Here is an 18,046-nt window from a genome sequence, read left to right as displayed (position 1 = left end):
CCATTTCACTACTTTAGTTTGACAATATTACCATAGAGTGAAAAACCTCCATTAAAATTTAAATATATTTTTTTCAACAAACCAATGGTTGCTTGCCTGAAATCGGAGCAATGCATATGGTTTTTGCTCTCATAGGAATACCATTTCCAGAACATGATTGGCCAAATACTTCAATCACGTGACGTCGATTGGGTAGAGCAGTAAATGTGATATTTCGCGTCTCTTTTGTGAGATTCAAAACAAAATTTTCTTGTCGAAGGAGGTCTGCAATGCTGTTGTATCTATTCTCCTCAACTATGTTGGGATTTTTAGTGACGTTGACCTACAAAAATATAAAAGTACATCGAATAGTTCCAAAATATTCAACTTTAATATTATTTCTCAAATATGTAAATATATTGTTTTCAATATCAGCTATTAAGGGGGAGAAAGTAGGCTAAGGCCTTCAAAAACTGGCAAGGTTAGGTAATCCAAGTTTAATTCTCAGGGTGTGCCCTGGTATAGCACACTTCAACGGCATTCAAAAAGAAAGCTTATACCAATCTTTTGCTACGTTTTTTTTGCTATGTGTACCGGTGCCCAAACACAATTGGATGTTTGAAGGTATATTTTTAATGCAGCTCAACAACTTACAATAAAATTTTCAATTGTGTCAGCTTTTCCTTTCGGCCAAGTCCAATCGACTTCGCACGTCTCTCCGCGCAATCGAGCATTTACTTTCCTCACAGATAGCGGCGTAGCGTAGCCTGATAGACTTTCTTTGAATGTTGAAAGAGCTTTCGAACAAATGTTTTTCACAACAGAAATCTATAAAATGACATTTACAGAACAATCATATGGTGGGTTTTATCGCATTTGAGAAGACAAGAGTAACGAAATTGCTTAGCCTACTTAACCCTTTCTATTGAAGAGGCTAAACCAAAAGCACTAGCATACATATAATTCAGAGAATAATTCGGGCCTTGTACTAATGACAGACCCAACTTCCCGCCAAAGAAGACACCTTTCAAACACAAGTCGTTGCGTAAAATACTAATCTAAGTAAGTCTATCAAGGAAAGAAGTAGCTTTCAACCAATTAATTAGTTAGTTAGAAAAAAGACTCCATAATGAATGCAAACGCGTTGTGGAACAGTAGGATTCCTAAGAACACGGGGTGTTTTATTTCAGTGGCAGGATTCAAGAAAAAATGTAAGGCCACTAAAATCATCTCGGACCCGATTTCAAAAGTACCCCATTAACCCTCCTGTCAACGGTAACCTACTGCATTAAATCGTAGCTTACCTTGCTGGTTATTTAACTAATGCTTTGACCTTCCAATTGTTTCAAATCTTTTTTTAATTATTTATTGTGACGTTGTGATAACACAGTGCGATCTTAGGGTAAGGTTTATCAAAGTTTGTCCATCAGCAGAACATTGGTCAGAATCTTGTGATGTATAAATCAAGAAAAATTTGTAACGCATACAAATTGAAAAAAGGAAATTGAAAAAATTATTAAAGTAAGTTATGATATTTTGCACTCAAAACAACTACAGATTGTATGTATAACGTAATTACTGCAACATGCATGCACAATAACAGCGCACATCATTTAACTATAAGCTCAGATATGAAGGCGAAAGGTAATGCATTTAAGGATTATCAAATGTAGCTTTGGTCTACTCACTTCTACTGTGTATCTTGTTCGAGGTTGCAACATTTGGATTGTTTGCATCATTGGAGAGTTTTTGGTGACTTTGCTTGGGCTGAGCGTCTGGTCGAAGACCTTTCTTGTTTTCAAAAAAACTTGTATTCTGTGAGCAACTTTTGCCATTGCAGGTGAAGGCTGCCATCTGACAAAAAGCTCACTTGTAGATCTCTTGGAGCAAGGTGCTTCGATGCTAATAATATCAGGAATTTCACGTCCTGTATTACAAAATGTTTTTAAAAGCTACTTTTATTTTAAGACTGAAATGGTAAATTTTAACCAATACTAATTGCAGAAGCAGCCCGTGAGAAGTAATAAAGAAGTATTTGTCCTACATGCTAAGTCGTTTAATAATAATTAGTTGCTTTTTGAAATCAGAAAATGGTTAAGTTTCAATTTTTTGTTTTTCTACAAATAACTAACAATACGATTAAGCCAATTTATTGTTTTACAACACCGCACGACCTATTAATTTAATTTCTTTTTCTTTTTTGGAACGCAAAAGAAACAATACTGTTTAAACAAAATACAGCAACAAAGCCAACAAAAGGAAAAGGTGGCAAAACCATAATGGTTTAAGACGTGCATCTACAAAATTTAATTTTATGTTATATGATTGGATGAATATAATTAAGCACGGCCACCAAACCTGATAATTGAAACAAGCTAGGTTGCTGCTTGTTTTACTTTTGCTTGATAACCAGTCGTCTCTTCGTTCTTAAAACAACTAGAGTGCCAATTGTTTTCGCAAAGTATTTATCTTACCAGGTATTTCACAAATGTAATTAGCCTTTCCAGCTGTAGCAGACCCGGATTGAGCACAATTTTGAGTTTTCCATTTCTTTGCACTGGTCATATATACGCATGGACGATTAGTTCGTGGTTCGCCTGTCGCCCAGTTAAAATATTGGGCAATGCTATTGCTTGGCCAAATCCAAGATCCATTATTTAAAGGAGACAAACCAATCCAAGAATTTCCTTAGAAGACATAATATATTTACTGTTTAAAGTTTTTGGAATATTAATTTTAATAATTCAAAAATCATTTTTTCAATGTTGTTTAAAAGATATTTCAAAAGTAAAAGTTTTTAACAATACGCGATCGCTGAAAGAAAACAGAAAAAGTATGAAATAAAAAGCAGAACTTTAAATTGAAATAATTTGGAAACTGTTTTATCAAAATTTTTGCTTTTAAAGTATAACACTATGGTGCATCTAAAGTACGAAAATAAAAATGTGACTTTTAATGCTCAAAAGCTTTCTACATAAAGTTTTTCCAGTATTTTGCTTGGCGCTCCATTGGTACGTTCTGTTTTCAATCGAATACTGATTTTACTTGATTTTAGTGTTTCATGCAAGTCTTTCACTTGAATGACATTAATTAGATTACAACGTCTAACCAAGTACATCTGACTACAACGGTTATAGGTAAATTGTTCATAAACAATTGTTCGTAAAAGAATTGTTCGTAAACAGTTGTTCGTAAAACAATTGTTCGTAAGCAGTTGTTCGTAAAATTAAATCCCTAAAACAATTCTTCGTAAAGCATTTCTTGATATACATCAATTCTCAATTGCATGCACGAAGAAATGCTTTATGAAGAATTGTTTTACGAAGAATTAATTTTACGAACAATTGTTTTACAAACAATTGTTTACGAACAACTGTTTACGAAAAAAACGTCGGACACCGACTACAACCATAAAGATTGCCCGTGTCATGTTATAGTGGAGACAAAAATATCGTTTTCTGTAAGTTACCTTTTACACGATACTTGTTGCTTGTGGTCACAAGAAATGACTGTGTATTTTCATCAGGAACGGAAGCTAGATTTCCATTGAAGCTTTCGCATTCCCTTTCGGCAGTGTTTGCAGAAACTTTTTCGTTTGAAAAAAGAAAATAGCTGTTCCGAAATGGCTCGTATTGATCTGAAAAATATTGTTTCTTAACAGTATTTTATCATAAAAGTAAGCTTTTATGGCGTGTGGCGTTTCAGTTTTTATCAAACTCAAAAGACTTAGTAGAGTTGGAAACCTTTGCTGGTATCACCCTAACTAAAGCGTTTGAAGAAGTTAGATGCAACAAGATGACTTGTCTGTGTGCTATCTTGATCAAATGCCACTTAATAGTGTAAGCCAGAACATAAATGAAGTCATCTATACCAATCAAGGGTATAGTCAGGGGGAGGGGTAAAGGGTCAATTGCTCTCCTCGAAATATTTTTATATATGCCAGACTATCATATTTTTGAGCTGTCAGTCAATAAATATTGATAGACTGTTAGTGTCAGGTCCGCCAATGATGCAAATAAACAAAACAGCAATTTCAAGTGAACAAGTAGCCTACACCTCAGAATCAGACCTATTATGGATCGTGGATAAGTAGTTTTCTTTATTTTGTGCGAAAAGTATTTATTGACAAACTGAAGGCCACTAACCAACCAGTATTTATACTTACAGATGTTTTAAAACTTTTTACTTTCTGTTGCATAATTATTTGACAGAGTTCAATAAAGACTTGGACCGAAAATAGGGGAGGCCGGGGTACAGTGAATCACGGTACACAGTGAATCACCCGATCAAACGTAAAAAGTATATATTAAATTTTCTCTGTAATCACTGTTGCGTGACCACAGTAAAGCTTTCGTTTCACGTGCAAAACCACAGGCGGAGCATAGTTCAGCATTTTGTCCAAGATAGAATTTGTCGATTTCGTTAGTAAAAAGTAAAAAAATTATGTTGAAGAGTTTTGATCATATCTTTGTGCATGGTCAAACTTATGCAAGAGTGTTTATATAAAAAAGTACAGTTATAAGTGGGCATAAACAGGAATAAAACTTAAAACTAAACTCGTTTGAGAAAAGCATGTTTTTCTCATTTTTGTTTTGAGGATAGGCATAGTACACAGTGAATCATGCCTCAGTGAATCAATGGCGGATTTGATTCACTGTGTACCGGACTTTAGCATGTTGTGATATGTGTATAAAAAGTTTTTTTTATTTTAGATACGTTTGTAACTAAATATGCCTAGAGCTAGAAATAAGCCAAGAAAAATTGGTGCTACTCCTCCGGAGTTGATGAAAGAAGCTGTAGAGCAGATCATCAAAAATAAAACTTCAATGCCGGGGGAGGCAAGCTTGCAATCGAGGGGATGGCTCCTCCTCCCCCACCCCATGGCTACGCCTCTGTGTAGCTCATGGATCTGTTTCTTTTGCCTATTTACAAGAAGAAATTTATGTCTCACTTTTAAAAAGTAACTGATTGTAACCGTGATTCACTGTGTACCGGCACCGGTCCACAGTGAATCAATTTTTTGTTTACATTTAAAATGCAAAATTTCAAAAACTAAAAGTGCAACAGATCTTGCATTAGAGTCATGTATAGTTTAGATTATGCGGAATCGTGTGACAAAATTTGATGTTTCTATGTTGATTTGAATGTGAATAAATGCAAAAATAAACATTTGTGATTCACTGTGCCCCGGTCTCCCCTACTCTCAGAATGACCAATTTTAAGGTATGTTTTTTTTTTCTCAAAATTTTCTGGTAGGACCCACACCCCAACGGAGGGATCACCTTTGACGACACACGATTGGGATCACTGTCATATGCATTAATATTTATTTCCCTCTTAACAAAAAATTTATGCTGGCTGCGCCTCTGTCTATAGTTTTAACGATTATTCACTGGCATGACTAATGTGGTGTAGCGCGTGTCGTCACGCACCACATCTCTCTTGCCGACAGCGCAGTGTGGGTTTGCCGATTGCCTGACTTGGCTTCTCTTGGTTTCTTTCGTGTTGGTTCATTCTCTAGTTTTCAGTTAACAGTGTAGCAGTGCAATCGGCAGTTTAAGTAGAGTCTTGTTTTAGTTTGTCATTTAATACTTTCTGTTAACATTCTATAAAGCTAGTTTTCAATTGCAGGATATTCACGTTTTAAGTTTATTAAAGCCTACTTTACTGAAATGAGTTTGTTGGTTTCAATGTAGGTCATGTCAATTTAATAAACTTATTTAAGCAAGAATCAGAAAGATGGACAGACATATTCCTCGTCCTAAAGACCTTTCAGTTGATCCTAACTCCGCTGACGCCCCTACCATTTTCAAGTTCTGGTTTCAGACTATCACTGACTACATAGCTACACTTGAAGAGGTTCGCCAGGAAGGAACTCCTAATATCAACAAAACTAGAATAATACGTAGCTTCTTGTCCCCAGAGGTATACCTCTATGTCGAGGAAGTTGACGACTATGATGCAATTGTAGATACTCTCAAGAGAACATACGTAAAGAAGAAGAACAATGTCTACGCCAGGCATTTACTAATCAGCCGAAAGCAAGCCAGTGGAGAAACGGTCTTGGAATACCTTAGAGCGCTGAAACTACTCTCTAAGGACTGTACTTTTGACGACGTTTCTGCCCAAACGTATAAAGAGCAGCTTATTCGCGATTCTTTCATAAATGGCTTACAGTCTCCTGTCATCCGCCAACGTCTTTTGGAAGAAAATAACATAGACCTTCAACGTGCTTCGGAACTGAGCGACAGTATAGAAAGAGCACAACAACAATCTTGCATCATGGGGAGAGCTGCAAACACTTCGATAGCCTCAACGACAAATTATGCGCGAGAAGGTAACAACATGCGTCCAGAGCACAAGGATCACGACGTTTCTGCTGCCACTTCCAAGTCCAAGGTACAAACCAGAAAATCATGTTACTTTTGTAACGGACCACTCCATGACCGTTGTTCCTGTCCAGCACACAAACAGAAATGCTACAATTGTGGAAAACTAGGGCATTTCTCCAAGGCCTGTCGCAGTAAAAGTTCATCAGTATCTTTGGCTTCTGCTGCAGAAAACCCAGTTGCTAACGCGGATTCTCTATACTCGTCAACGCTTTCCAGGCACAGAGGCCCGTTATATTTTGCTGGAGCTCCTAACTGCCTGCATCGCACAGTGGTGGACGCTTTAGTAAATGGACATCCAGTTAAAGCCTTGCTGGATTCAGGTGCCTCGGATAACTTTATTGATAGAAAATTGGTAAACAAGCTGAAGATAAACCTTACGAAACAACCTCACACTGTGACCATGGCGTCGACCCATCACTTGGTCAAGACCGATGGCTGCGCTTGTTTGCATCTTGAACTCCTCGATAGAAGTTATCCAAAGACTTGTTTCGATGTCATTCCAAACTCTTGTGCTGATGTGATTTTAGGCCAAAATTTCTTTCAAAAACACGAGAAAGTTACCTTTCAGTTTTGTGGCCCCGAAAAACCGCTTGTAATTTCCGCAGCAACACCGAAGCTCGTAGCACTTACCTCAGCTCGCGTGGATCCACCAAGTCTTTTCCAATACATGCAACCTAATTATAAACCTGTTGCAGCCCCTTCCCGTTCTTATTCAAAAGATGACGTCGCATATATTGAAAAGGAGGTGGAAAGACTATTAGCCGAAGACATAATTGAACCTTCAAGATCTCCGTGGAGATCGCAGGTGCTTGTTGTCCGGAATCAACATAAATGCCGCCTTGTGATCGATTATTCACAGACCGTGAACCGTTTTACACTTTTGGACGCGTATCCCCTTCCGCGAATTGAAGACATTGTCAACAAGGTTGCAAAAGATAAAATCTACAGCTCTCTTGATCTGCGGTCCGCTTACCACCAAGTTTCCCTCTTGCAAGAAGAAAGACCATTTACAGCATTCGAAGCTCTCGGCCATTTGTATCAATACAAAAGACTACCTTTTGGTGTAACAAATGGAGTTGCTGCCTTTCAGAGAGTTATGGATGACTTCATCAAAAGATACAATCTGAAGAAAGTTTACGCCTATTTAGATGATCTGACCGTTACAGGGGAAACTGTACAAGAACATGATGAAAACTTGAATGCCTTGCTTGATGCTGCAGAGAAGAGTGGATTTACTTTTAATAAAGACAAATCGAACATTAGACAATCTACAATCAATTTACTTGGCTACCAAATCTCGCACAACCAAAAGAAACCAGACGCTGAACGACTTCGAACACTGTTGGAAATGCCTCCACCAAAAACTCTGAAAGAATTGAAAAAAATTTGTGGTATGTTTGCGTACTATGCCAAATGGATTGAAAGATTTTCATTGAAGGCTGGTCCACTCTTAAAGGCTGTTATACCTTTGAACGAAAATGCTTTGAATTCTTTTAAAACACTAAAGGAAGAATTGGCGGCTGCTAGTCTGGGAACTATTCGTGATGACCTAAGTTTCGACATCGAAAGTGACGCTTCTGACTACGCTATAGCCGCAATCCTCTCCCAAGGCGGTCGCCCTGTCGCTTTTATGTCCCGCACCCTGAGTAACTGCGAACAGAAGTATCCGGCTATCGAAAAAGAAGCTACAGCTATCATTGAAGCCGTTCGAAAATGGGCCCATTTTTTAAAGGGTCGCACCTTTTCACTTGTCACCGATCAGCAATCGATCTCGTATATGTTTGATAGACGCAACCGTGGGAAGATCAAAAATAACAAAATTTTGTTGTGGCGTCTAGAGCTAAGCCAGTTTCATTATGAAATCCGTCACAAGCCCGGAAAAGAAAACATAGCCCCTGATGCACTATCAAGAGTGTCTGCAAGTCTGAGCCCTGGCAAAGACTTGCTTTCGTTACATGAATCACTTGGACATCCAGGATATGTTAGATTGTATCACTTTATTTGATCCCGCAACTTGCCGTACACCAGCGAAGAGACTAAAGCAATTTGCAACCAATGCCAAACTTGTGCTGAACTCAAACCACGTTTTTACAAACCACCAAGAGGAACTCTTATCAAAGCTACGCACCCATGGGAACGACTATCTGTTGATATCAAGGGTCCTGTTAAAGGTTTGAAGCCCTATTTGTTAGTGATTGTAGATGAATATAGTCGCTACCCATTTGTGTTTCCATGCAAAATAATGTCTTCCGAGTCCGTCATTGATTGTTTAACTAACTTATTTTGCCTGTTTGGTTTCCCTGCTTACATCCACAGCGATCGGGGAACTGCGTTCACTAGCCGAGAGATCAAAGATTTTCTTTCTACGCGTGGAATAGCTACTAGTTGCTCATCACCTTACCATCCTCAAGGAAATGGACAGTGCGAAAGGACAAACCAAACGGTATGGAAAACAATAAAACTTCTTTTGAGAACGCACCATATTCTGGAGGACGATTGGGAGAAAGTCCTTCCACAGGCTTTGCATTCTATTAGGTCATTGCTATGTGTCGCGACTAATCAAACACCCCACGAGAGGTTATTCTCATTTGCACGACGAGCCATGTATAGCATGGCAATGCCTTCGTGGCTTTTGGACTCCGGTAAAACAGTTTTATTGCGACGCTTTGTGCGTAATAAAGGTGAACCTGTCTGTGATCCAGTAATATTACTCAATGCGAATCCTACATATGCTCGTGTACGATATCAAAGTGGAAGAGAGGCGACTGTTTCGACTTCGGATTTGGCACCCTCTCCTCAAACTGAGGTTGATGCAGAAGAACGCCTTTCTACAACGACGGATCTTACCTTAAATGTGCCGGAAGAACCTGAAATCCATAACATACTAACAAACGATTATAACACGCCGTTAACAGACGCTCCTTCGAATTTAACTACTGACGTTCGCGAAGACAGTAGGCCTACTTGTGATGTTACAAACCCGATCACATCAACTAATGAAGGGTTTACTGACAACAGTACACCTATCTTGAGACGTTCTACTAGAATTCGAAAGTCACCAGAAAGATATGGCTTCTGAGTCAACATCTTGTCTGGTCCTTTTCGAAATTTATTTGGCGGGGGAGAATGTGGTGTAGCGCGTGTCGTCACGCACCACATCTCTCTTGCCGACAGCGCAGTGTGGGTTTGCCGATTGCCTGACTTGGCTTCTCTTGGTTTCTTTCGTGTTGGTTCATTCTCTAGTTTTCAGTTAACAGTGTAGCAGTGCAATCGGCAGTTTAAGTAGAGTCTTGTTTTAGTTTGTCATTTAATACTTTCTGTTAACATTCTATAAAGCTAGTTTTCAATTGCAGGATATTCACGTTTTAAGTTTATTAAAGCCTACTTTACTGAAATGAGTTTGTTGGTTTCAATGTAGGTCATGTCAACTAACAATAAAAAAGCAAAAATTAACTTTAACCAAATTCTCGCCGTATGTTCATAAAATAAAGAGCTCAAAATGTATAGATACTAAATTCATGTTCAGCCATGGCTACCTACAGATACGGCTAACATTTCCAGATTTTGCCAACTATTGGTGACTGTCTCAATGTAATAATCAGGCGCAAACCAGGTGGCCACAGGCCATGGTTCAGCAAATGAAAACTGGATTGCTTTTATCTTCATTGCTATTGAAGGAAAGCAATCCTTGGTGCCGCTAAGTTTTAAATCAAATTGCGACTGGTGTTACAAGAACTAATCAACAAGCTTATTACAAAAACAATACTTAAAAAAGTTAACTTTTGCAGTTTTACAGCTTAGAATTTAGCATTGTCAACCAAAACGGCAGTGAACAGAAGTATGTAGCGGTCTATTTAAAAATAAAGTTTTTCATAAAAGGCGTGTCGCAACACGCAAAACTTACAATTTTCCGTCTGCAAAAAATAAATGCAAAAAACAAATAAAATGATAAAAAAACTGATATGAAAGTAAAAAAAAAATAAGCAGTTAAAACAATTTTCAGCAACTCGAGAAAATGTATTATTCTACAAAAAACGTACTGACAATTCACTGATTTGTAAGTATGACGAGTTAAAATGTATCAGCTTAACAATTAAATAAATACACGTACAACGACGTGGACGCCATGTCCAAGTTTAACTGCGGAGATCGTTTTTTTATAAATAATGTTTAAAAAAAACGAGAAAGAGATATTGAAAAGAGGACGGGAAGAAGGACGCCATATTGCGTGTTGTTGACATCAAGCTGCTAGAAAAATCTTGCATCATTAAATCATACCCAGCTAAACTGCGTAAACCACATAAAAATCTTCAATGCGTACACAATGCAAAAACAAGTTGCTAATGGAGAAATTTTAGCAAATTATCGTACTAAGAGCATATCTTTTGTAAAAGAATATGTCATGTGTTCTAAGCAAGAAGAAGAAGAAGAAAAAAAAGCAATTAAAACTTTCAAGTAGCATGCCAAAAAGTAGAACTTGACATCTGCTTGACATAAATTTAATTACTGTATATTGATGAACCAATGCATGAATCGAAGTTTTACGAAAATCGTTGATGACCTGTCCAAACTGAAAAAAATTTCTGTTACAAATGAAATTGAACTAATGAAATATAAGAAAGTTGGAAACAAACTTTAAATTGGAAAAACAAAATTTCAACAACTTTTGTTAGGCTTCTTTTTGTTTTAAGGCTATTTTTGAAAATTTTATTTGTTTTATCAAGTTATGCTTTAATATGTTATTTCGGCAAAATGTCAGACAAAAATTCTCCCTAGTTAAAACTTACCTTTGTTCAATTGGAAAGAACGCATCCTTTTCCAAGGCTCATTTTTCCTTCTGGCCGAACACGATATTTTACTGTCACCAAAGCACAGTCCGCAAGATGTCACTGTCAAGTTACTTTCAACGGTGTCAACATTTATCGAAAAAGTAACGAGACGAATGTTATCATCATCTTTAAGGTTGAGTGGAACAGATCGAGAGTTGACTTTTCGTATTCTCCATCTTATGGTTGGTTTTGGAATTCCTTGTATTCGGCAAGTTAAGGTAAAACTGTTGCTGAAAATGTCAGTTTGCGGTGAAGCAGAGATAAGATTCAATGGCACTGCAAAAAAAAAAAATTTTGTCAGTATTCAGTAGTTGTGCATACATTGTTGTGTTGTGTATTGTGGGGACTGGGGATATATAACTTTTATAAAAAAAAATGGTTACTATTCTAGGTTAGATTTAACCAAACTCTCCTTACTACCATCTACGTCAGGGGTTCTTAACCTTTTTTGTCTTGTTTACCCCTTGCCGAATGAAAAAAGTAAAATTTACCCCCACCGTTTTGGTGGCCCCTTGTGATGTCATCGTGTCCAGTCAACCATGCGAAGAAGTGCAAAACATCCTTTTTTTTAATCATTCATTCTATTTGAATAAGAGTACTGATGAAGCCAAGCCGCCTTTACGGCGCCGAAAGCTCTACCAATAAATTTTTATAGTTACCAAACCTGGTTGATTTTTTATTGACATCCTTTTTTGGCTGAATTTACCTTGCAAATCTCAAAAACAAGCTGTTTATTTGCCGAAGACACGATTGTTCTTGACGGGGTCCAGTAAAAAATAATGTCTACTCCAATGTCTTAAATAACTATGATAAAAGCACACAAGAATGTTTAAGGTTTTTTCTTTTATTAATTGCTGATACGCAATTTCAACAGTCAATCAGTGAGGCTTTTGTGCTTGCTTTCCACGAACAATTTCGGAGATTCTTGAAACAGTCATTCTTCTTCTCTCGTATTGTCGCTATATGTCAGGGCATCCGTTGGTTAGCCACTGCCTGGTGTCGTCATCGATGGAAATTAGGCCTTCCATACCATGGGGTGGTCTATATAGCCGGCAATCCTTGATAATGTGGGCTGCCGTCTGCATTTCGCCACACTCACAAGCAGCACTCTCTGCCAAGCCCCAAGGCAACATGTCTGCACCATAGCGTCCAACACCAGTGAGCAAACTGTTACGCCTTGATGAGGCAAGTCTAGAGAGGCCATGTCCCAGCTGGTTTTCGTACGGGGATCTGAATACTTGGCGAAGTGGGGACGTGCTGCTTGACCATTGTTCACACCACGCCGCGTGGCACCACTGTTTGCTAGGGCTTCCACTAGAGGCTGCCAGAAGGTCTTGTGCAGCGCGTACAAATGGCTTTCTTGATTTTAACCGCTGCTTTGGTGGATATCTCAGCGTGGTTGCGTGTAGCAGAGGAACAGCCATTGAATGAGCTAGAAAGACCTACCGGTACTCGCATGTCGTCTTTGGGAACTAAGCGAGATCGATGTTTTGTTTTAATAGTCAACAATGAAGAGAACCCTGCTTCACACAGATAAGTAGTTGGAAAAGGTATAATAACTTCAAATGCACGCTTAGTCAGCGTAGGAAACTCTTCGACTAATCCACACCATAAATTGGAAAAGTCACCATTGCACGATAAAAATTTGGAACAAAGCGTTGTTGAACATTGAAGATCAATCAGTTTATCTTTGCAAAGATCATCCTCAGCAGTACTTTCTAACTTGGCTTCGAAGGGATGAGTTATCCAAAGAGCAGTACTGTTAAAACTTTCGCCTTCGAAAAAACCGTCAAAGTTCTTTTTAAGGCGGCAAGGTGCTGGCATATTTCGACTTCGAGGTCAGAAATCTCGTTGCGACTTCTACTAACTTTCCAATCACCAAATGTTGGAAAATTTGCGTAAATTCCTTTTTGAACTCTTCTACTCCACAGATCTAATTTTGTCTGAAAGCCCTGAATTTTATCATGTACGATGTAGTTCGAAAATTCGAGACAAAACAAGACCCCTAGGAGCCACTGAACTTCGGTGTGATAAAGGAGAACAGAGTGTTTTGTTCTGATAACTGAAAAAATGAAGTTTGCTTTAATTTATAATTCAGTAAATTTACCCCCTCGGTAGGTGAAGTTTACCCCCAGGGGGTAAATTTACCCCCGGTTAAGAACCCCTGATCTACGTACTCCCTTACATTTAATTTAGCAAAATCGCAATACTCTTTCCATATTACTTTTGGACATCCCTATTTCCTTTTAACATCCAATTTCGCATTTTAACGCCTATCAGATATTTTTTTTTCTCCTTTCTTAGCACATACTCATATCATCTTACTCCATTTGTCCTTGCAACATGGTTCATAGTCTTCCTAATCCTCACCTCTGGCATATCTATCAGTTTTACTTTTTCGTTTTTTTTCTCATTGCTTTTACCATTATCTTTTCCGTTCTTCTCAGGATTGCTGGTTCACTCTCAATATCCATGTCTCGCTACCCTTGCTTGAAAGATTCTGAATCCTGTTTGCCGTGCAAGATGAGACCTATCGTTTGGCTTCCAGTCCAGATGTTATTATAGCAACGTCCACGCCTACTACAGTACATAACTATTCAACATTTTACAAAGAGAAGAGTAAACAGCAAGAAAAAAAACACACTATTTTTTTTCTTGCAGCTCGTGATTTTCTTTTTACTTTGTTAAATCAATACAAAAGAAAAAGGAGTAATGGCAAGGGTGAAAAAATCGAACTAATGTCATTGAAATGTTTAACTTACTTCCCTAATCCTCAAACTGCTAGGCCACGCTGGCGAAGATATTCTATCAGAAATATTTCGAGAAAAACAATCAAAAATTGTGCTATGTTAAAGTGTCTACCGGTCAAAACAACCTCATCTGCCGCAGCGACCTATAGATTACAAATACGCATCTCGTCTACTGCGACAAAAAAATCTTTTTGCCACAACGTGGCAGATATCACGCCAGGTGCTCAACATCACTTTAACTATAGACATATAAAGCCAAGCAACCACACGGCATTTAACATCATATATTGAAAATAACTTGTAGATGTTATTCTAAAATCAGTTATTTTCGTTACTTAAAAAGGGCTAACTTGAGTATGGCCGAAAACGTTCGTAGTTTATAGTTTATGTTCACTCTAATATATGATGTTAAATGCCGTGTGGTTGCTTGGTTTTATCTGTCAATGGTTAATCACCTCACTACCAAAATTGTATCACTTTAACTACAGTACAACCAAAAACTTGACAATGTTTTGAGATGGCCATGATAATATAAATAATACAAGAAACATTTTTGAGTCCGCATAGGACTCTCGGTCAGACGAGAAACATGATCACTTTCATCATTTCTTACATTGGTCACAGGTTGTTCCAGTATATGGACGTCTGCTACGCCTTAGACTTGCGGCGTAGACTTTTTGTTTACGCTAACGCTTACGGCCACATTTTTTGGATAGTTGTTGCTTGAGGCTACGCCGTAAAGTTTTTGCGGTTTTTTAGCGTATAGCGTCAACGTATACTTTTTTAATGTCTTTTTTTTTCGCTACAACACGCCAATACCTTCCAGCGCTGCAGTTGAAAGAATGTTTTCAATGGGCAAAGACATATTGAAACTAAAACGCAGCAAACTGTCAGGTGAACACTTTCAGATGCTTGGGTTTCTTCGTGGAAATTCAAAATAAAACTTGTTTATTTCGAGTGGTTTATACCGTGTGAATGTTTGGCACCTAGCAAACAAAATTAGTTTACGCTAGTGTATGCGCTGACGCTGACGCCGCCAACTTTTTTTACAAGTTACGTTGACGCATACGGCTATGGTTTTTCGAACCTTTGCGTTTACGCTAACGGCGTCAATATTTTTTGTATACGCGTACATCACTGGTCCATGTGCATTGTGCATGTTCCACTATTCTGACAAGGATTAGGTGAACATGGAGAATAGGGACCTTTAAACATTTGATAACATGTTAAATAATGGTCTATGCTTGAGGCTTCATTTAATTGGGGAAAGGGGTAGATCCAAAAAGTAGCCTTATGGGGATGATTTCAACAAAACACAATGATCTGTAGGTCTACATTAATCCGACTTTTTACATTCACATCCCCAGCTTCCTCTTTCCTGGTCTGCTCCTGATTAGAGATATAATATAACAGACAAATGAAGCATTGGTAGTTCAATTTTGCCGAAACAACTTTTTTACTAACAAATGTTGAGTATTTTTTTACAAATTCAAAATCTAGATATTTATAAAAAAAAGAATAGATTCGTCCACTGTGTAAGCACCAAAGCACGACACCATTTTCTTTCATTATACCATGATAGTTGACAGTTGCTTCAGTTTGGTTCTTCAACATCATTTTTTGTTTCTATTGTGTTTGGTGCAACCTAAAGACATTGGACAATATTGATTCATTCAGTGGCATTCCAAACTCAAACCAGAACAGAATATGCATGGGAACCATCAGCATTCACTTTGTTCCTCGCCTTGCATAAAATGCTAAATCATCTTCACACGATTCTTACATTGATCACAATTTGTTCCAGTATATCCTGATGTGCAGGTACACGTGTATCTGTTGCTGCAACCAGTTCTGTTACATGTTCCACCATTATCACATGGATTATTGCGGCATGGGTTTAGTAGACGACCTGTAAGTAATTGGTAAAACATTGGCTAAATGTTAAACTATTACAAAGCAGCATTTGGATGTTTCACCAAAGTATCTGGAAGTTTACGTAACATTAATTCAAATCTCGGTTAAAAATTTTTTAACAAAAGAGATATTTTTTAACAATTACAATGCCAAAACAAAAATCTCAACTAACTTGGATCTAAAACATCACATGGTTGCTTTCACTTGACCACTATTGCAATTTGTGTAGTCAGCCTATAAAGCAATGGTTTTCAACGTTTTTATTGACCCAGGCCCCATTTTTGTCTTTAAAAAAAATTTAGGTCCCACCAGAATCACTATATGTTTCAAAACCATTAATTTGTTTTTGCATAGTCACTACAATACTTACTATGTGATATGATTTATGAATGCACAAAGTTTAATGAAATTCATTGCAATACTCAATGATATTGTTAGTGATCAGAGCTCTGCCTTGATGCAAGTTAGGTTAGGTGTGTGTTTGATTCGAGGTTTCAGTTTTGTCAATTTTAGTCTCAAATTCTCACGTTTGGTGAAATCTAGTTGATGTCTCTTATAGCATGTAGCAAAATCGCAACAACACAGTCGAATAAAATAGATGAATAAAAGTTATAAACAACGCGTGTGAGTGATTAGTTTACAGTAGAATATAGTGAATGAATTATTTCATAAAGTCGTCGTCGTGTGAGCCTCTGTGGCCGAGGATCTATCCTTTTACTGGTAATCTGGAAGTATCCATGTATCTTACTGGAGGTATCCTTCACTGGAAGGCTACTAGAAAGGAGCCAGTTACAAAAATATCGCTACCACATGACAGTAAAAAGATGTCACTTCAGTTAAATAATATTAATATTTTGTTATTTTGGTTTCATTGCGTTTAATGAAAGAATCGAAAATAACCCAGACAACACAATTCTTACATTGGTTACAGTTTGTTCCAGTGTACGATTGTTTACAGCCACACGTGTAAGTATTGCTGCAACCTGTGGTTCTGCACGTTCCTTTATTCCGACAAGGATTTGGTAGGCATGGTGAGTAAGGACCTTTGACCAATTGATGAAATATTAGCAAACAGTCATGTGCTTCAACAAGATATGTCCAATTACTTGATCAAGTTCCAAGTCAAATTATTCAAAACTTCACTTATTGTATGGATTTGAAATAAGCTCTGAGTTCTAATCCAAATAAAACAATTTTGTTGTTTATTTAATATATCATATAAAACATAAAAAATTATAATCAACCGAATTCAGTAACTTGTATACAATCAATCATCATTAATGTAATATCAACGCTTTGCAACTGCGTTGTTTTCAGCGCTGACCACATCAAATACAAAATTAAATTGGAGAAATGACAAATTAATAAAATTTCATGTTTTGTTTTGTTTCTATTGATTCGTTCAGTGGCATTCCAAGCTCATACATGCTTGGATAATTTTCCGTTATCCATAACACCCAGAAACCAGAACAGTATGTGGGAAGCACCAGCCTTTATTTTATTCCTCCCACTGCGTAAAATGCCTTAATAATCATCTTGATACGATTCTTACATTGATCACAATTTGTTCCAGTATATCCTGATGTGCAGGTACACTTGTATCTGTTGCTGCAACCAGTTCTTTTACATATTCCACCATTCACACATGGATTATTGCGGCATGGGTTTAGACGACCTGTAAGTAATTGGTAAAACGTTGGTTAAATATTAAGCTATAACAAGGAAGTGTTTGATGTTTCACAACAGTATTCGACAGTTCACGCAACATTAATTCAAATCTCTGCCAAAGAAGTATAAAAAAGAGGGTTTTATTTTTAACAGTTATCAATGTAAACAAAAATCGTAACCAACTTGGATCTAAAACTTCACATGCTTGTTATATACAAAAGAAAAAGGAGTAATGGCAAGGGTGATAATCGAACCAACGTCATCTAAATGTTTAACTTACTTCTCTAATCCTCAAACAGCTAGGCTACGCTGGCGGCGACATTCTATTAGAAATGTTTCTAGAAGAACAGTTAAAAATTGCTCTATGTCAAATTGTCTACCGGTCAAAATAACCTCATTTGCCGCAGCGACTTACAGATTACAAATACGCATCCCGTCCATTGCGACAAAAAAATCTTTTTGCCACGACGTGGCAGATATCACGCCAAGTTCTCAAAATCAATTAAATTACAGT

At 37.5% G+C, this 18,046-nt stretch overlaps 2 protein-coding genes across 2 annotated transcripts; one reads left to right on the top strand and one right to left on the bottom strand.

Moving 5' to 3' along the window:
• Window positions 1-73: 73 nt before the first annotated feature.
• Window positions 74-17,139, bottom strand: LOC145786227 (uncharacterized). The gene is made up of 9 exons (XM_082597870.1): window positions 17,130-17,139; window positions 16,785-16,907; window positions 15,734-15,859; window positions 11,159-11,476; window positions 3,449-3,616; window positions 2,454-2,666; window positions 1,668-1,906; window positions 634-807; window positions 74-322 (listed from the first exon to the last, which is right to left on the bottom strand). The coding sequence occupies exons 1-9, from the start codon at window positions 17,137-17,139 to the stop codon at window positions 74-76; spliced, it is 1,620 nt and encodes a 539-aa protein (XP_082453996.1).
• On the top strand, window positions 8,614-9,566 carry LOC145786433 (uncharacterized). Its single transcript, XM_082598087.1, has one exon. It carries the CDS (start codon window positions 8,614-8,616, stop codon window positions 9,448-9,450), a length of 837 nt encoding a protein of 278 aa, XP_082454213.1. The 3' UTR covers window positions 9,451-9,566.
• Window positions 17,140-18,046: the final 907 nt, after the last annotated feature.

This window comes from Aplidium turbinatum, chromosome 17 (assembly GCF_918807975.1).
Source record: "Aplidium turbinatum chromosome 17, kaAplTurb1.1, whole genome shotgun sequence".
Classification (NCBI taxonomy): Eukaryota; Metazoa; Chordata; class Ascidiacea; order Aplousobranchia; family Polyclinidae; genus Aplidium; species Aplidium turbinatum.
This window is presented reverse-complemented; position numbering and strand designations above follow the sequence as displayed.